This window comes from Tachysurus fulvidraco, chromosome 10 (genome assembly GCF_022655615.1).
Source record: "Tachysurus fulvidraco isolate hzauxx_2018 chromosome 10, HZAU_PFXX_2.0, whole genome shotgun sequence".
NCBI classification, from domain to species: Eukaryota; Metazoa; Chordata; class Actinopteri; order Siluriformes; family Bagridae; genus Tachysurus; species Tachysurus fulvidraco.
Window position 1 is genome coordinate 11,010,044 of NC_062527.1, and position 21,767 is coordinate 11,031,810.

The following is a 21,767-nucleotide window of genomic DNA, read 5'->3' on the forward strand; positions in this document are numbered from 1 at the left end:
AACAATCAACAGGGGCTGAAAAAGACTCATTATACCCCATTATTTTTATAAAGGCAGACAGTGGCATGAAGGCAGGGGCTGATTTTGCCGTTACTCTTAATATAATTGGCCAAGATTAGATTGACATTAACTTACTGCACGTGCGCTGGTGCTGGCCCAAGGTGCTGCTGCAGAGCAATGCAGTCCAATGATACACAGGGAGAGCATGTGACATACGTCTCAGTACAGTATAGTCTGTGTGTGTATGTGTGTGTGTGTGTGTGTGTGTGTGTGATCTATTCAGCAGAATCAGCAATGTTTATATGTAATTCAAATTAATTCATTATTCACTAATCACTAATAAAGTCTGAGAAAAAAAATATTATTCTGTCATTCATGACATAAACAGTGACAGTACGCAAACATCTAACCATCTTAACGTTTCCACAGTAATGCCATGTTTTGGACCTATATATACAACCCATTATCCTTTCTCCAGTCCATCCATAATCTGTTTACGGTTTTCTAGCACACACTAATGTGCACTGATGAACTCAAGGAGGACGGTCTTACATGCATACATCATAGCATATTAAGGTAGAATTCTATTAATAGGATTTTGAAAACAAGCTCAAATCATGATGCTTTACTGAAAAAACATGTAAAAACACCTGGTTGTCCTCTACTGTACATGAGTTTGTTTGGTGTTTAAATACAGTACATGTGCTGGTATTTTCCAGTCTGATGGAACCACATCCTCACTTTTATTGCACACGTGGAATTCTTTTGCCTTTACAGATGATTAGTGGAAGACATGAACAAAAAAATAAATAAATAAATAAACAACACATTTCTGTTTATTCGTTTGAGACAAAAAAAAAAACTAAACATTTCATGTTACATTTTTTCACTTGATTTTTCCCTCTTTTCTGTCTCTCTTGCTTCCAAACTGTCTTTGGGATTTTTTACCAAACTGATGTTGGGTTGTTTTTAAGGTATGTTGCAGTACTGAATCTATATGTGGACAACCACAGATAACAATTTCCAACCTTTCTTACCCTCTTTAGATTTTATGGCTCCTGGGTAGCTCTGATCACCGGGAGATTGCAGGGTTTGACTCATGACAGTGCCACAACGAGAGAGCTAAACTGTGTGCGCTCTTTGATTGGAAGAGCGGGCAATCATGGGCATCTGTGAACTCACATACAAGGGCAGTTATCACTTTCCTCTGAGCGTGTTATGCTGCCCTGCGTTGCACGAGCAGGCACTCAAAATGATGCAGTGTCTGGCTTCGCATGTCTCTGAGGAGGAAAGTGTTAGTCTCTGAGGAAACATGTTAGCTTTCACCCTCCCTTCATGTGACAGGACATACATAGCTGGTAGGCGGGAATAGAAAAACAAACAAATAGGGAGGAAATGGGGTAAAACTAAAACAGAATTAATGCAACCTAGTATACACTGCACTTGTGCACTAGGTTGGGTGTTCATAGTCCACAAACCCAGCACTCTAATCATAAAGTAAAGGCAAATTGGAATCAGTTTACATTCCCATCTTTCATTTTGAGTACATCAGCTGCAAATCCTCAGCCTGCTGTCTGACTGGTTTTGAAGAACGTCTCTGATTGCAATCAACTCCATTCAATTCCTCATCTTCCTCAGGAGAAGACAAGCAGCGAAGATGCCACAGAAAAAAGGCAACAATCCAAGCAGAAGTCGATGCTGAAAGGAAGTTTCAGTAGCTATAAAGGCAGACCGTCCACTTAAATGTTCCAGTTTATAAGAATAAGGCAGAAGATAGCAGGCATTAAACTGTACTCTTGCTGTTATGGAGCATGGCCCATGGATGGATCATCCCCATCTCCATAGTCTCTAGGATCCTGAGGGTCTCTCTGCTGAGCAGGTGGTCTATAAGGCAAAGAGGAAGAGAGAGAAATCTTTTAGACTTTATTTAAAGTTTTACTCAGCTGCAAACTTTGGAGCATTTTAACCTACATTAGTCATCCATTGGCTTGTTGTAATTAACAAAAAACAACATAACACACTACATGGTTTACTGCTAAACATTTCTTAAGTTTTTGATTAAATTTCTTGGATTAAAAAATGACCATCAGATTATCTAAAATTTTATAAAAAACAAAAACAAAGCATTTTTTTGTATTGTTTTCTATCCTGTTGTACATTGTAAAATCCCCCTTTTGATAATATTCTATTTGATTTATTATAAAATAGACAGCTGTAAAACATCTTTTCACTACGATGTGTATGATTGTGTATTTGCCCGACTTTTGATCTGAATTCTTACATAAAACATTCATATCAGCTTTCATAGGTAAAAAAGAAACTCTGACTGCAGGATCATACAGTAGATCCATTCGAAATAAAGTCAGAAAATAATCAAATAAAAGAATAAAAAATGAGGACATTTCTAAGATCAGCTCATACAGATACTTGAGTGCAAAAGTTTGCGCTCCCATGGCTTTTAAACAGGATGCCTTAATTCGTCCTTCCATTTTCTGTAACATTTATCCTACACAGAACAACAGAGAACCTGGAGCCTATTCCAGGGGACTCAGGGCACAAGGCAGGGTGCCAACCAGAGTACCCAGAGAAAACCCTGAAACATACCCACAGGCAGGAACTGACCCACCAACCATGGAGTGGCGAGGCACCTCCACTAATCACTAATGCATCATTCTCGTTATTCCTTTAACATTTTGCGTCGTCGGTCAACATTTGAAGACTTTGACAGGAAGGAATTAGTGTTAAGTCTGTAATGAACTCAGAACAGAAATGACCCTCACCTATTAGTTCCTCAGGAGCTCTTGGTTGCACAATTCCATTTGACTGTTGTAGAAATGACATTAATCACATTTACATTATTCTCTGTCCAGTGTCATCCAAATGATGATAGGTTCCCTGTGAGCTTGGTTTTCCTTACCACCATCACCACACTTTTCATTATGGATAGATGTTAGAGATAAATAGTAACTTCATTTTAAACTTTACAATTTTTATTCTGTTTCTTTGCTTCGCTAAAGCTGCTATGAGACCATTTCAATTGTTAATTGCGCTATACAAATAAATTCTATTTTTCTTAATCAAGTGATAAATGTTTCTGCAACATTTCTGCACCTATGGTAGCATCACTATTGGGCAAACTTTCTTTAGCACATTGGCCTTCTGTATCTTGAAACATTCTTTCTCCACATTATTCCGATCCACCCTCTTTAATCCTCCTCCTTTGCAGTGATGAAGTGATGTGATGTTATTAAAGTGCCTGGCTGATTATCAAAGCCTCTAATCAGTGCAGACGATCTCAACATTTCTCTTATTCAGCGCCCGAAAGATTCCGCTCTTACGGAAAGCATCTGGAATTCCGTGTTTGGATTTACAGTAACTGCAGAGCTCTAGAGAGATCTGTAGTGTTCCTCCCCTGTACAAGGCATTTCTCTCCTCCCTTCTCACCCTCTCACTATCCCTTCAACCAGACACTAATTATATCCAACCATGACCAAACTGACAAACACCCCAGGCTCTGTTTCCTTACACTGCTCTATTTTTCTCCTGCACTCTTCCTCCCAGCATTATTGAGCTCTCTAGCCCACATTCAGTGCCCCTCTTGTCCTACTCAGCTTCAGCTTTGCTGCATTTGCATTTTATGCTGTTACACTTGTGGCAGTTTGTGCATTTTGTATTCTAGTATCGTGATTTAAGAAAGTGTGCTGTTAGGTCCTTGTGATTTCAGCAGTATTTCTTGTTTAAATATAGTATTATTTGTTAAGGACTAGTACTATTATTACAGGTGGCAGGATCCCATGCTCTCACTGCTGCAGCCTGGGTTCAATTTACACCAAAGGTACCTACTCAGCCACTGAGGGGGTTAAACCTCAGTGATGGTCCTGAGCCCAGATAAAACAGGAGGGTTGCATCAGGAAGGGCATCCAAGCGTAAAGCCTGTGCTATATCAAAATATGCAGATCGGATGATCCTCTGTGTGAGCAAGAACAGAGAGCAGCCAAAGGGACAAGTCTTTGTGTTTATGCACTTGTGTTTATGTCTCTTGATGTGGATGTGCAAAAATAAGTCATTCAAAAATCTGAACAACTGATGCAGACAAAATCAGCTACGACTCAACATTTTACAGCCCTGTTTGGATAAAGAACGTCGCAGTTTGATTATTTTCCTGCTAAGACATCTTGCATCACCTTATTTACGTGTACTTCATAACTAGCAGATTTAACAGATGTCGAAAGGACTGAAATCAAGGAATCCCCTTTGTAGATTGCGTGCAAGCATTCGAAATGGTTTGTAATGTCGTGCCTGCATTACTTACAGGCTTAAAGTTTCTGTGAACCTTTCTTCCGACATCCTAACCCATGTTCTTCCACACTGTTTGAATATGTAAGCATATTTTCATATTCGGCTGACGGTGATATCGATTTGTTTTGTTCGGTTGTGTGCAGATTCTTCGCATTCATTGTGTTTTCAACCAATATCGAGCTCCAGTATAGTAGCAGGATCTTTTAAAGAAGAGAATGTGTGCATGGTTTAGAATTATCACAAGTCAGCGAGATCAGACCCACATCACTTCCCACATCGGTGGGTCTTGAGTTATAGTTGTGATTCTTCTGTTCTTCTCCATCAAAAAGTCAAAATATTATTGTAATGACCAATATTCAGACCAGTTGAGAACAGTGGCAAAACCAGTAGGGGGAATGTATTGGATTGTATGTTGCTACTGAGCATGTGCACTAAAACCAGACGAGTCTTACTTTCCAGACTGATTTTATATCCATTGTGAAATGAATATCTTGAATACTGTACTATCCTCTGGTGGAAAACAAAAAAAGGCAGATCACAGACAGACTTTATCCAGACGGATGAGGTAGAGAGTTAAAGACGGAGAGTGATATATTGAAGAACTGTTTCTGCCATAGATAACACAATAATCTGAGAGACAGCAGTCTTGGGCCTGACCAGAAGCTGCTTTTTAGCATGCATGACTTTGTCATGTATTCACTTTAATGTTTTCAGTACATTAATAAAGGTCAATCATGCCCTTTTTTCACGTCCAGCTGGCTGAGGGACCTTGAGTGGAATAACTTCGATGGAGATAACCGGGTACTGTGCAGTTTCAGGGTAATGAGGCATAACGGACAGTTCTGGTAGACATGCTCGGTGAAGGGGAAGAGGGTCAGGGGAGACTGTGGCGTCTCTAATTTACCTCATTTCTAATCACTAGGTAAATGTGAAATATCCTGTCAGAATGTATTACTAGCTAGCCCTGCTGAAATGGAGGCTACAGAGGAATGTTCAACATTTCTGGCCCTTTTAAATTTCCTCTTCTGTCTCCCCTCAAGACCAAGTGTAATTCCTGCGTTTACTCCGTAACAGGGTGAACTTGACATGGCCTACACATTTTCCTCAGCAACCCAGAAATTGCTACTATGACACAAATGCGAGGATAATAGCCCACAAGCACACATCTTATTTCCTGGAACGACAGAAAAACGGATTTGTCCGATTCATGAATTCGTCACAAAAGTGGTGATTTAAGTGCAAATAGTCAATCAGCGTCATCTGTGTGGAAATAAGCTCCTACCCACCAGTCCCTTATTTCCATGTCATATGCATATGAGACGTGCCGGCTTATCCCGTACACATCTCATTTACATGAAAGACACCTTAATTTATGCAGGCGTTGTGAAAGTGGAAAGGAAAGCAATAAAAGAAAAGCCTTGAACAGAGCACAGATATTAAATATCTGAGGAAATACATTAATGGTGAAGGGGAATGAATATATTTCAGTGAAGCTGTGTCAGAGGTGCTTGTGTCAGAGGTTGGTGAAAATAACAAAAATTTTCAAATAAATAAATAAATAAATAAATAAATAATAGCTAAGCACAAAATAAAATCTTCAAATAAAAGGATTTTCTGTATTTTGCTTTTGAGTTCTCTAATTATACCTCAGTAATATAATGTAAGTGTATACAGATAGATGTGGGATAATATACCCTTTACCCAGCACCCAAGGCCAGAATCAGGTAAGAAAAAAAAAACAATGCATTGAGAAAGATTTCTTTGAATTTCTTCTTCAGAAGGTGAGTTATTTACAGCTGATACCAAATTTCCATCCTAACAAATAAGCCAATTCTTATATTATCTAAATAAATCAGCTGAAAGAAAGAAATCATTGAAAAAGATCGTCCTAAAATAACCATGACATCCGAGCATGTGCGAACAGCTCGCCTGGTCAATAAGACTCAAAGTTAGAGATTCATACCTCTTCTATAGAAATGTACTTATTACTAACAGAATCAATGACTCATCAAGGACTAATAGTCTGTTAAAGATCTGCATCTTCACAGTGCTAATTCATAATTTACACTTATTTTATTTTATTTATTTTTCTTAAATTAAATCTAAATAGTGTGAACTCAAACCAACGAATCAAGAAATCAGGAAAGTGTCAGTTGCATTTAAATACACTAGATTTAAGATTTAGAATCGACTGTAATGAATAAGGGCCAATGTCTCTCTTCTGTTACATTCTGTTCCCTCAACACACACCAGCCTGCTGAGTAAGAATTGAAGTGTATGTTTGCTACCTGATTAGAGAAGGCTGAATGTGAGCAAAACTATGTGCAACACAAGACTAGATTAGCCATATGACATCATTATAACTAATCAAATACTTTCCTTTTGCATTTCCCAACGCCAGCTATGATACCTTGATGGGCTCCAAGCTACTTACTGCTGATCACAGGCAACATCTGTGTCTGATGATGAACCAGGGTGGTCCAGATTAGAGCAAGCTGGTCCTGCAAATGACTGGTCACTAATCAGAGCAAGTAACTAATAGATGCTGATGTAGCCCTGAGGTAGTCTCATGTAGCTAAACCTGATTGACGGCAGAAGGTCTGGACTCCATTGCAGTTTTTTGTTGGGCAAAGAGACCCGAATGACATGTAAAGCAACTGATCACAGATCAGTTTCTTCAGCATCATGTATGCGGGTGTGAAAACGTTAAGTCGACGTTCCTGCAAAAACAGGCCGCAACCACAGATCATACAAATAAGAAAGTCTTGCAGATTAATGAGTCTATAAAGTGAACTTCACATCGTTTTCAAAAATCCAGTGTTTTGCTGATTCTCATAAGCAATCATTGTTACAGATGGAGACACAATTGCTCCCTTCTTCCATGAGGGATGTAGAGTTTATCATAACAGGCAGACTGTTAAAAAACACCACACACTTGTCCACACTCCTAGACACGGTCATCCTCATGACTGTTTCCTCTAAAATTATCTACTGCATTTGTAGTTTGTGAAATTACCACAAACCAGAAATGTGAAATGGATGGATAAGTCAAAAAAATACATGGACAGATTTTTATTAGCCTTTAAAAAAATCCAATAATTTTCTATAGTCAGAAAGATATGTGGAAAAAGGCAGAAGACAGATGATGATGTCTCAGCGTATCTATCAAGCAGGAAAGAAGGAGAAATGAGATTACTATATTATGTGAGATGGATGAAGGAGACTATGATGTCAGTTAATATTGGAGAGTTCGCAAAACCAACTGATCATGCCTTTATTATTGGCCGGGAAATTCTGAGTGATAACTTTGTACTCTAGCATTGCAAGAATTACTCACCAAACTCAATAAGATCTAATAGCCAAGTAGTAAAATAGTTGGTGAGGAGTTGTATTAAGCGTTACAGTGATCCGTGTTAGGAAGCACGTCATGCTACACACTGCGGCACACGATGGAGAAAACGACAATCGAGACAATTAGTTTTGTTCTGTAAGTGTTGTTAGTTACAGCCGATGTTGTCCTCGAGCTCATCGGTGCTGCTGCTTGTCAAAAACAAACAGAACAGACAGTAGGAATATACCACAGTTGGCCATGAACAGGTTAAAATACTACTACTACTACTACTACTACTACTACTACTAATAATAATAATAATAATAATAATATCATCAAAATAGTTAAAATAGAATAATTTATAATTACAAGGTTATGCATTACCAATATAGTCGATGTAGCTCAAAGTCTCCTCTGTACAGTGCAGATACACAAATCATTAAGTTAAAAGGTAAAGTAATTACCCTTGAAGAGCAACCATATTTAAATTATAGTTGAAATTGGACTTGGTCCAAGGTGGAGTAGAATCACAGAATGGCCTTTTACTATATTGGTTCAGGTTAGAAAAAAAAACCTGTTTATTAAATCATTCTCTGATGTAGTTTCTGTCTTCTCCCAATGGGGTTCCTCAGGGTTCTCCAGTTTCTTCCCATCTCCCAAAAACATCCCTTAAGATGAACTGGAACTCTATATTACCCCTAGGTCTGAATGAGTGTCTGCAGTTTCCCCATTCTACAATATTCTTGCCTCATGCCCAGTGTTCCTGGGATAGGCTTTAACACCACTACAATCCTGACCAAGATAAAGTGAGTAAAAGGTGGTTAATGGTGTGGGGAATGTTTTCTTGGCAAACTTCGGGCCCATTAATTCCAGTCAATCATAGCTTGAGTGCCACAGCCTATTTGAGATTTGTTGCTGAACATGTGCATACCACGATTTACCGTCTTTTAATGGCTACTTCCTGCATGATAATGCACCGTGTCACGAAGCAAACGTCATCTCAACCTGGTAGCATGAACATTGACAAGGAGTTCAGACTTCTTCACTTGTCTTAGGTCACCAAATCTGAATCCAGTACCAAACACCTTTGGGATGTGGTAAGTGACGTGACAAACAGCTGCTGGTATCGGTGCCTTGCTCAAGGGAACCTCAGTCGTGGTATTGCCGGCACGAGACTCGAACCCTTAGGGTTAGGAGTCAAACTCTCTAAGCATTAGGCCACGACTTCCCCTGGTAGAATGAGAGATTAGCAGCATCAAAGTACATGAAAAAACCTGCAGAATTTTGCAATGCAATCATAGCAACATGGACCAGGATCTCAAATACATTTTTCCAACATCTTGTGGAATCCATGCCATAAATAATTGAGGCTGTTCTGAGAGCAAACAGAGTTTAGCCAGTATTAGTACAGCTATACTAAAAGACATTGGACTACTGATCAGAAGGTTGAGAGTTCAAATCCCAGGGCCACCAAGCTGCCACTGCTGGGCAAATGTGTTTAATCTTCAATAGAATGGTGCAGAATTAAAAAAAATAGAGATGGGCCAGAACAAGTAGAAAACTTAAAAATATTCTGGAGGGATCAGTAATCAGTTCCAGGTTGATCACCGAAACAGAGCACCTATGTGAGGCATGATGGGTAATTTGACAAATCTGAGTGATATTTAAAGTGCGCCAGAGTTAATTGCTGTTGTCTGTCACTAAGTTCTCTCTCTTTCTTTCTCTCTCTCTCTCTCTCTCTCTCTCTCTCTCTCACTCTCATATAATTTCTTTTGTTTATGTGGCAGGTCTTCGCTGGAGGTCTGTAATTTAGATTTCATCGAACATGTTACAGCAGCTGGGAGGCCCAGAGCGGTCCCCAGCCTGATTGTGCTCAGAGTTTCAGCAGGTGATCGCTAGCAGGAGAAAAGAGAGTACACAAAAACACTTCCAGAAACGGATAACAAATGCAGAGGAAGTACTTTGCATACAGAGGAAATGGATTCGGCAAAGCTGATGTAATCTAAAATAGAAGGCAGTGCAAATGGCAATAATAAGATGCAGTTTTCTAGTGAAAGGAAAAGAACAGAATGGAAGATTAGAGATTAGATTCAAAAAGTGGTGCCTTTAGTCCAAGATTCAGTCTACTGAATAATTTACAACACAAACTGTTCTTGGACTGCTGCCCACATTCATTCTGATCTATTACCAAGTTCAGCGCCATCTCCCCAGCTTTAAAAGCAGTGACCCAGCATAATCCTGACCTTAATGACACTTTTCAGCACGCTGGGTGTAGAGTGTAGGGTTTCTGCTTCATATCACCACATCTGTCCTGTCTGTTTCAAGCCAGACACATTTATAGGTGTGAACTTGTGTCATTCTCTATACGCAAGCTAGAGCCTTGGAGACGGGTGGATTGAGAAAAAGTGACAGATTAATAAAACCAGAAAAGCAGGTCTCAAGAAAAAACAACACCACGCCACATCGTCTATATCTGAGAGAGCTGATATCGCACGCAGCCTCTCATCTCCTGCTGACATAATTCCCTCTGCGTCCCTCGCTCACGATCCAGCAGGATGAGCTTGACACGAACGCAGGAACGCAGAAAGGGGAGACAATGAAATGAAAAAAGGTATGAAATAGAAGTAGTGAGGGAAATAATGAAAACAAGTTCATTAGGAAATTAACAAGGAAAAAATGATCTAAAAATAAAACCCAAAAATGATCACAAAATAGAAATGAATTCGATCAGCCAAGAAATGTGTCTGGCATTTGCTTCTTAAGATTTGCATTTAAAGTATGTAACAGAGGCTGAGATAGCTTTCAAATAACGGAACACGCAGCAAATCTTACACATAAATATATGGAACGGTATCATCACCATATAACTTCCTGCTTTATGGCTCCTGAAGCGTTCCTGCAGCCCCATATTCAGGAGACTGTCATTTCCGCCCTCAGTGATGATTGCCAGCCATCGCAGTCTAGAGTCTGAGAGCAAAGCTGTTTGTTCTGTCTGGGTGGGAGGGGTGGGGTTACTCTCTCTCACCTGTCAATCAGAGCGATGCTAATGTATGAGGAAGAGGGCAGAAAATGCTTTCTGGTTCATCAAGAGCAGCAGATTAATACTATAAGATATAATACTGTGAATTTCTTCGAGAAATTAGTCCTCACTCTGCTGCTAACTAATAACGTCGATGTCTTGAGATAAAATTCAAACCGTGCTGTTTCCTAAACTACAACTGGAAGGCTTAAGCACGCTCAACAAACAAGTTATTATGAACAGCACTTTAATACTAAATAACTGTGCATTTGGAGATGCTTTTCAGTTCAGAACTGCTGTACAGTGTGACTGTTTGTGTTGTGTTGTCATACCCTTCCTGCCAGTTTGAACAACTCTGTCTATTCTTCTACTTTCTCATATGTCCACTCACAGAGCTACTGTTTAGTGAGTAGGGTTTCTTCTATATCCCCCACACACAGCATTCTCTAGTGTGAGGTCTACACAAGGCAACAGTTATCTGTCGAAATCCCAGGAGATCAGCAGTTTCTAAAATGCTCAAACCTACATCCGTTCCACAGACCCTGAGGTCAATTATCCCTTAATCTGATGTTTGATCATAATAACAACAGACCCACTTGACCTATGCCTACATGCATTTATGTTCTGAGCTGCTGCCTCATGATATCATGATTAGATATTTGCATGAATTAAACAGAGCCAGGGAATACTAATAAATTGGTCTGTGTGATGTATATAGACACCAAATACACACTCTCCCGATATACATCCATGTACATCCACATACAACCACCCATATACATGTTCTATATTGCATGTGTCTTGCACCGTTTGCCGCAGCTTGCACAGATCCACTTTATTTGGCTAGGACTAACTTACTTTGGGTAAAATGTCCCAAAACTTCTTACCTCCATTAACCTGGTAGAAGCAGTGCAAGAGTAATGAAGCAGATGTTGGACACTGAATATGGATGGGCTGACTCACCATGCATGTAAAACCCTGTACACACACACACACACACACACACACACACACACACACACACACACACACACACACACACACACACACACAGTTCTTCCGCATAATCATGCGGCACACGATGGAGAAAACGACAATCGAGACAAATAGTTTTGTTCTGTAAGTGTTGTTAGTTACAGCTGGTGTTGTCCTCGAGCTCATCGGTGCTGCTGCTTGTCAAAAACAGACAGAACAGACAGTAGGAATATACCACAGGAATATAGTACAGCCATGAAAGTTGTATATAGTCCAGTATGGCCATGAACAGGTTAAAGAAATAATTGCAAGCAACTAAAATAAACTGCTTTGAAATATTCCAGACAGTTTTGGGTCTCAAAATAATAAATGACACCTCCATATTCATTGAGCTGTTTCAGCTCGGCTCCTGACAGACGCTTTTAAATCTGCATGTAGCAATTTCACACCTGCATTGTGCAATAATCAGCACCGCTTGCATTATTTCCAGAAAAGATGGACATGTGATATCTGGAAGCGATTCACTAACAATCACTAACATTTTTCGGTGTTACACGTCTGAGGAAATAAAATAATTAAAACAAAAAACAAAAAAAAAAGGCAATACAGATAACACCAAAGCCCAAAGCAGTCAATCTTACAAAGGCTCATTTAGCAAGTTTACAATCCCTGTTGTTGCCACTGGGGTAATCAAGGAATCAATTTTGGAGTGAGTCGGCCGCTTGTGTCGAGCCCTGATAATGAATAGATCATTAATTACAGCGTGAACTGAAAAATAGGGCTGAATGCTTCACAAATGGGTGCAGGCTGTATAGGATAGTTGTGTGCGCTCATCGAACAGGAGTCACATGGTTCATCCCCCTGAAGACCTTTTTAAATCAAGATGTGCGGTGCAATAAACAATCACGCTGCCATTATAGAACACATTGCTGCTGCCACCTGTTGCCTTTTTGCCCGCCTTGTAGTTACTCGGGACTCATTAAAGTCCAATTAAAGAGCGATTTGCCTATACTTCAGTAAATGTGGGCTCACTCAGAATCAGAGAGGTGGCTCAGCTGAGACGAAGGGAATGTGTATTGATTTGCCCACTACCTATTTCACTGCCCTGCATAAGTATTCACCCCCTGTGAACTTTTCCGTATTGTTGAATGTTACAAACTGGAAGTCAAATGGACTTTATTTTGATCATACATCATAACTCTACACAAACCAGCCCAGAATATTGAAGTGAGGAGAAAAAAACAATAAAATTATATTAAATATATAAAAAAAGTATTCGTACTTGCGTATAAGTATATACTTATATACTTGCGTATAGTATAAGTATTAGCCCCCTGTTTTAAAGGAATTGCTAAATTAGCTATATGTTGTTGTTGTTGTTGTTGTTGTTGTTGTTGTTGTTGTTATTATTATTATTATTATTATTATTATTATTATTATTATATCAGTTAAATATTTAGAAGCCACATATTTAATGGGAATATATGCTGAAGTCCGTGTGTGTGTAGTTAAAGTCATGTGATCTCAATGTAAATAACACCTGTTCCCAGAGTTTCCCAGAGAGCAGACCAAAAAAAATATATAAAAAAAAAATATATAAATAAATAAATAAATCTGTGTGCAGAAGTTCAAGGGGATGAACATTTATTCACAGCACTGTATGTGTCCTCTAAGGTGATGAAAAATATGAACGCACAGCACCTAAGCAGAAAAAACAGACACGGCTAATCTGATGGGTTACACGGTGGTCTGACTTGGATTCAGCAGAGAAATGCTTTTCTACATTACTGAATATTCTGATTAGTTTCTGACTTTCACGCTTGAACAGTTCCCTAAAATATATGAATATGGCCGAATACACGTTCGCAATAACATTAAAGCAGAAATTCCCTCATAAACATGCACAGTGCCTGAGGGTATTCGGCCATTTAAACGTATCTTGCTAATCTGGTATTTGAGCAGATGTAAGAACATTCGGTCCTCGCTTTGAGAGCTTGACTTGATGATAGCCTCTGAAAATACCTTTTCCTCTCCTAGCTACTCTCAGAAAAACTCAAAGAAAGACTAGAAGATTGAAAGGGAAGGAAGTTTACATAATGCTGAGGTTTCCAATTTAGTTGTCAAAGATCCCCAGTCAATGCACATTTCTGCAAATGGTTTGCTTTTTGCTAACTCCCAGCATACCTGAGTCAGGTAATGATGACGGTAAATTTGGACTCGCTGCCTGGCGGTCCTTAAGGATGCCGTTGAAGACAGAAGAAAATATATGAGGTGTCCTGATTCAGCACAAATATATGTGTGAGGGTGTGACTGCGTGTCGGTTGATGCTGATCTAGGTGTGTTAACTCCACAGTGACTGGAACTGTTCCACCTACACCATTAGGTGTTTTAGAAGAAGGCAGTAGTTGTACGCTTTCCAGATTTAGATCCTCAGCATGTAACTACACCAACAGCTTCAGCATTCTCTACTGAACAGCAGAAGAGTAGTGAGACATGGAAGAAACTGATGTATTTACTTACGAGTGTTAGTGTTGGTTAGCAAACTAACATTAGCTTAGCATACTTAGGTTAGCTAAATAACATTAGTTTAGATTATGTACTTTAGGTTCGCTAAATAACAATAACTAATATGAGCTTGTTCTAAGTTAGGTAACTTACATTAGGTGTGTGTAATTACATTCTGTTAGCTAACTAATATCAGCTAAGCAATCTTACATTAGGTTAGCTAACTAACATCGAGTTGTGTTACTTACATTAGGTTAGCTAGTGTTATGCAGAGGAAGACATGGATTGCATGTCTTGATTTATTTAACATCCGAACAGGTCAAAACACACCACAAGTAATATTAGTTGTAAAACTAGTAAGTATGTTTGCTAACTGACTCGCTAACTGCTAATAAACACGCATGCACCGGATGAACAGAAGTCTTGTGCTGTTTGTAACGATCAGAGCTGTGCTGTTCATTACTAACACCAGCTCAGCTTGTCTGGGTGCAAAGCCTTCATGTTGCAGGTCATCTTTAATCTGGATATCAGACGTGATGGTTTGAAGTTGTTGCATTCCAAGTTCACTCTGCTGAGTTAATATCAGGAGCCCGTACTGAATTACGTTCTTTTCATGCTGTTATCAAGTGCAATTACAAATCTAAAAAGACTTCATTTAAATGTGACATTCATGTTGTAATTTTCAGGGACACTTTCTAGCCTTCCTGCTACTGCGGTTATTATTCTGTTCAGGCTTCATCGCTGCAGCTTTAAGAGTGCAATAAGGGAGGCAATGTGGCTTGTACAGTCCAATGGAGTCTAGCTAAAGTCTGACAGTCTCCGTCAGAGGCTCCTCGACTTATACACTTTTATGTGCACTGATGCATCTTTTAAAACATTTGTCATAAAAGCCAGCCAAATCCTGGAGGTAATAATCCTCGATCCTACATCTCATCACCGCTTGAGGCAAGAGCCAAATCTGTCGTAGGGAGAAAAATGCCAAATATTGCCTGTCTGGTCACGCACTATTCCCTCGACTGCTTCATTACAACTTTGAGGAAGCAAGGTTAGTTTTCAGTCAAAACGAGTAAAGCGGCTCCTGGGGAAGCACGGAAACAGCTCGGGTTTGTAACTCAAAGCTGACAGACAGGTAAGAACAGAGGGTAGGGTAAGAATGATATATTAAAGATAATACAGATGCATACATTATGTTGTAGCTTTGTAAGTAGGAACAAACAAAGAAAATGCTTATGTCTGTGTAAGCATGCAGAGGATACAATGCTTAATGCTTTAAGCGCTCTCTCTCTCTCTCTCTCCCTCTCTCTCTATGTAATTACATGCTGCCTGTGTGTCCTTTGATCCCATTAAAGGTCTGGTGTATTTGTATGTGAGCTTTTTCTAGCTGAATACTGATGGGAAGGTAGGTGGTGCCCAGAGCTCAGACGTCCCATAAATCATAGCTGTGATGGTGGCGTGCGGAGAGGAGTGATGTTAAATTAAGTATGTACATGACACTGCTCACATCTTTCCACTATGAAAAGTGCAGCAGCTCTTGACAGGGTGCATCAGGATTATTTCCCAGGAAACCTGGATTTCTGCTTTGCTTTATTGTGTATTATGAAAAGTGGGAGTGCTTCTGTGTATGTGTATAGCCATAGGCTATCTTCTTAAGCTAGTGTGTGTTATTTGTGAGTGAAGCACCAAGGCAGGGTTATGTACTGTACAAGCTGGAGTGAGCTTGTCCTGATTGTTTTTCTTTCTGCCTCAGCTCATGAATTAATATCATGAATTAATTCACATATATAAAAACTGCCTTTCTGTGAATAATTACTGAATCCTTCAGTTTGGATTCATCATTTTGGTTTATGGCCTTGAGTATGGAATCCTTTCATACTATGCTAACTGGAGGTACGGATTGCAGCAGGCATCTTTGTTGCCTCTCACAGCTATAATGTTCCCTATTTCGATCCTGAGCTCACCTTACTGTCTGTGCTGTGTTTATATGCATGAATCTCTCGTGTGTGTGTGTGTGTGTGTGTTTCCTCCAGGTTCCTCCTACCTTTCAAAAACAGGCAGACAGTTGGTTTGTCTACACATTATGAACCCTAGGTGTGTTTGTGAGTTTGTATGCACAGTTTCCTGCGCTTGACTGACATCCAGTTCAGGGTGTATCCCCACCTCATGTCCGTCGTTCCCATCTGACGAATGAATAAATGAATATACTGATAATAACAATGCTATATATTTCCAGAAGCTATACACTGGAATAAACAGGGTAAGAAAATAAAGCAAAGAAATAAAGTCAAGTGTCTAAACAGGACCTCTGCTGCTAATAATAAAACAAATAAATTGGCAGGGTTAGAACCGACATGTCAGGGAGAACGCCGGTGTGAATAACAACCGAGAGGCGTCGAAGAGCTGCTGAGAGGATATGAAAGAAATTGGAGACGGGAGGCAACACGGTAAGGAAATGTGTTATTAAAGAATATTTAAATTCAGGTTCATTCATTTTCAAGCTTTTTACACATTTTCGGTACATCTGTGACACTTTAGATGTTTGGAGCTAGAACTGAAATGCAAAATTTGTCCCAGGGGTATGCACCTTGACTGCAGGTTTTCAAGGTCCTCCTTATTTTACAGGGTGAATTAAAAGACTCCCACATCTGATTGTTTAATGCTTTGGTGCAGGATGTGCAGCCGTGCAGCTTGTGTGTGAATCATTAATCCTGTTTGATGTGGAGCAAAACGTGTTTTTCTCTGTTCTTTCTGCGTACCTCTGTATTCCCTGTGCGCATTGCTTTTACACCTTGCACGAAGCCCGATCTGTATAAACATCCTTTACCGGTAATGTTACACTGAGTATTATACACCAGCACTTTATGAGGTGTACAAACACGTTCATCAATAACTCATTAATGGATTCTTTACACATCTGTCCTGAGACACCTGTTTGGAAGACGTGTAGACGACGAGTCTCTCCTGACAGACTCACTCCCTAATACCATCCCAGGCTATAAGAGCAGCACTCTAATGTGAGCCACATAAGTAAGGTCATAAAAACAGATATAAATAAAAATCAACAGATAATAGAATCCAATATGGTTTTACCTTCAGCGGAACAAAACGCTGAGGTAATTTGTCTCGGTTGGTCATGCCGCTGCAAAAAGCCTATTTCACGAGCTACTTTGTGGAGATGAAGAGAAACCCCTCCTCTTCGCCAAGTCCTCCGCTTCATCTCTGAGGAAATGCAATGTGACAGACTTGCTTTTAAAAATGGTTTTACTCTGTACTCTGTAGTGCTGTAGAACATATAAAGGTGAGAGATCAGCGCTGACACAAAACTAATACATAACCCGGTAACAGACGCTCCGTAATGACGCTCCGCTGCTAAGAAACACAACAAACTCTACCGACAGAAGATTTTCATTTATAGCCTTTATAGCTTCATCCAGCGATCAAGCAATAAAGTCTCGGCAAGCAATTTTATTTTGGGCTCCGTTCCTAAACTCATATAGCCTCAGCAGATGGAGGACTGAAAGATTTACAAAATGAGAAACTAGGCCGCACCTACACGCTTGTATGATAATATTTAAACAATGAACTCTTCTCTCGGGTGAAGGCAGAGAAGTTCTTCTGCTCTCTGAAGGCCAGCACAGAGAGAATGAGAAGGAGCTTCTGCACACAGCACTATGGATATAGAAAGGTGGAGAGAGAGAGATAAACAGATCGCTTCACTTTCAGAGACAAAAGCTGTTACTGTTGTGCGAGTTAAGGTGTGTATTGTAGACACCGATAAAGTGCACACATCCTCTGCTTGGCATTATACCGCTTTGCTTGTGCAGTTTGTGACACTCTCGCCATACTGAACTCTTCTTTCAGGAAGCAGATCTCCTTAAGGAGCAAATCAATGTTTGAACTATTGTCCCTCTGGATGTTTTTTTTTTCCATCACCAAGTTAGATTACACTTCACTGCCAGGAGTACCACAACCACACACACACACACACACACACACACACACACACACACACACACACACACACACACACACACACACACACACACACACACACACACACACACACACACACACACACACACACACACACACACACACACACGCACACACAAATACACAAACACATCCCAAATCACGCTGACAGTCAAATGAATAGTAACCATTAGTCTTCACATCAGTACAAACGGGCATGTACACACTAAACACACATAAAGAAAGTTTCCTGTAATCCTTCTAGAACTTTCTGTTTAATCACCACATTACTTTTCATCTTACATGCTGGAATTCTCTCAAGATCTCACACTGTCACTCACCACACCGCTCCAGGGTCTGATCCTGAGCTTCTGTGTATTTTTTTCGTCCCATCTTCCAAAACACGATGATGTGCATTAGCAACTCTAACCCTCCTCTAAGTGTGTGTGTGTGTGTGTGTGTGTGCATAGTGCTCTTAGATGCACAACAACCCTGAGTGATTTTCCGGAGTATTATACCTGGTCGCATCCCTCACTCAGAAATACACATTTTTAACTAAAAAAAAAAAGAATTGAATTACATAAGCTGTGGTTCAGATACAGTCAAGCTTAATTACAGTCAAGTGTGAATTCATATTTATCCATCATGTTAGTTTCATGTATATTATTACTGTTAGAAAATATTAGTTTAAGATTTCTACCATTTTCATAAAAAAAATTCCCAAATTTGGTCAGAATTTCAGCTCTTCCATGGAATTCTCTCCGAGTGGCTCTAAAAGCTGAAAACATCTATAAATATTTACCCTCGTTGTGTTGAGTGAGCAATAAAAATGCTTCCCATTCAGAGCATTTAAGGCAGTCTGTGCAAACTGGGGTTCGCCGTGTATCCTCCACTCGATGCTTTAATATAGCGTTAATCTCTCTACAGCCGGTTAGAAACTAGAAGGTTCCACACTGGAAGACTTCGACCTACTAACACTAATAGAGAATGAAATGGAACATCAGTCTCTGCCTAATTTAGAAGCTCATTTGTTCTCAATTTATGAGACACAATTTGGCAGATGCCCTTATTGAAAGCAAATTACATCTTCTCTCACTTTAAACAAGTGAAATATTGAAAGTTGAGGGCTTTGCTCAGGGACCCAACAGTGGCAGCTTGGTGGTCCTGGGATTCGGATTCACAACGTTCTGATCGGAATCCCAACGCTTTAACCACCTTAATTTCTAGACATTTTATCCATTTCCCTATTTTACTGAGTGTTTCCCAAAACCAAATTTCAGATTTTCTAAGAAAACACTGGCATTGGAAACGGAAAACTCCACTGCATGGTGCTTGATCATATGGAAAGGTCATGAGTCTACACTCACTTTAGATAGTGCGAGTGCCACAGTGGAAAATAGGCAATAAAAACTCTGAGCCTGAAGTTTAATGATTCACATTCTCCTCCCCGATGTGGTGCTTCAGAGATACAGAATAATCTTTTTAAATCACCTAGATATTCACCTGTTAATGTGTTTGTGTGTTCATGAGGAGCGATCTGATCGATTCTGATTTTGAGAATCCATGTTATGGTTTTTCACGGCACATTTTAAAATAGCAAACAGCAAGGATGTCTACGCCGTCTGGCTCGGTTTCTATGGGGACGCTGCGTGATACTGAGATGACTATTGACTGAGACATCAGAGCACAATTAGATTTTCATATCCCAAATTGGATTTGAGGAAGGCTAAAACATACCATTAACTTACAACCTGATGTTGAATGGAAGGAAAAAACATCTGAGGTGATGGACTTTAATCTCGTATCTGTTATGGCCGTCATTCTTTTGATGTAATAATCACCGTCGTGAACATCAATAAAGTTTGTTTACTCATCAGTCAGCTATGTGTATATATATATATATATATATATATATATATATATATATATATATATATATATATATATATAGTGTAGGAAAAAGGTGTGTGTTTGCAGCGTGGGTTCGTGTGAGAGTGTGGGTGTTACTGAAAGTGTGAGTGTGAAAGTGTGAAAGACAAAGAGAGAGAAATGATAAAGGAGAGCATGAGGAAGAGCGTGAATTATTCAGACTGCATATTGATTCTGCTAGCATGTGCAGACACACAGACACACACAGATACACACCTGCACACACACACAGATACACATGCACACGTGCACTTAAACACAAATACACACACACACAGATACACACAGAAACACACACACACACACACACACACACACACACATACACAGCTCTGAGAATAGAGAGTGTGTGCAATAAGTCTCCACTCTGGGAGACTTTGTGAATATTTTACTAAAAGAAACTGAGTAGCCTCAGGCGGAGTGTGTGCTCTCACAAACAACTGCACCAACGCTGCACAACAAATCACATTTTAATTGTGACCATGAGTTCTGGCTTCCACTGTTAATGAATCATAAAGAACAAAATTGATATTAGGATGACTCATGAAATTACAAATAGTTTTAAATTCATTTTTAATCGAATTCATTCACAAGCTCTTGCTTCCAGTTTTCACTGTTTGGTTGCATATGTTCTTGCATGACTAATTTATTTCTTTATCCATTTGACTGATGGCTGTAAAACAGGATACAGTGATGCAATAAAAATGCAACTGTTTTGTTTATTTTCTGGCTGTATCTTTATGATCTATAGTAAAATATTCAATACTATTGTATACTAATTCAATACTATTCAATACTAATATTCAAGCAAAATGATTCCGATCAACAACATCCCAAAATGTAGACCTATAACTATACACACACCGAAGCCCCCCCTCAACCGACCCGCCCCCTGCCCCCGCCCCAACCACAAGCGCACACACGTCCCCTTCTTACAAAGCTTCTTGGTTTAGGTAGATTGTTACGCGTTCAGATTCATACCTTAATTACACAAAATGAAGAGAAATGTCTTCATGACCTGTTGGGTTATTCTGTCATTTATACAATCTGTTTACAGCATGAGGAAGAGGCATGACTGATATAATAACCCTTAAATTGGGATACATTTAGGAAAACAGATAAAGGAAAATCAAGTGGAGTGACACTGCCTTTCACTTTAGCCAGTGTGTACTGAACACTTGCAAGCTCCTTATCGCTGTTGTTCATCTGTTGGTCACCTGAGCAACACAACAGCTGCAGGAGTGACCACAAGACCCTTACGCTGGCATAGACACACGGCCATTTTCCACTGCACACGTAAGAAAAACAAGCGCCCGCTTGATTAAGAGCCAGCAGAGCTTGGGCTTCAGCAGCTGGCTGCACATGGAGAACATAAATTCTGTCAAAGCCTGAACTGAGCTGAAACGTGTTTATTACGGACTAATATTCGTAACATTTTTAATAAAAGCGCATGTGCTATTCATTCAGAGTAACTTACAATTATCCCATTTATGCAACAGAGCAGTTGAGGGTTAAGGGCTTTGATCAGGGACACAGCACTGGCAGCTTGGTGGACTTGGGATTCAAACTCACCACCTCCCTATCAGCATCCAACACCTTAACCACTAGGCTACCACTTCCACATGGCAGAAGCCATATTTTCACTTACAAAACATGCTTTATTCCTGGGGTTTGTTTGGTGTTTACCATCATTGGCACCTCGCTGAAATGTTTAGTGTCTGTACCAGCATGACATGTGGT

General features: G+C 39.7%; 1 protein-coding gene across 4 annotated transcripts in view; it reads right to left on the minus strand.

Annotated features, from left to right (window-relative positions):
- Nucleotides 1-818: 818 nt before the first annotated feature.
- The window catches only part of trim44 (tripartite motif containing 44), a 52,621-nt gene continuing 31,672 nt past the window's right edge, over nucleotides 819-21,767 (minus strand). For 2 of the 4 annotated variants that reach the window (XM_027173174.2, XM_027173177.2), the window contains one exon: nucleotides 819-1,884. In XM_027173174.2, coding sequence (XP_027028975.1) covers nucleotides 1,784-1,884 — 101 coding nt within the window. In that variant the 3' untranslated portion in view covers nucleotides 819-1,783. Of the gene's footprint in view, nucleotides 1,885-11,536; nucleotides 11,628-17,216; nucleotides 17,346-21,767 lie in introns of all 4 variants that reach the window. The other 2 variants (XR_003444735.2, XR_007144142.1) reach the window with 2 other exon arrangements.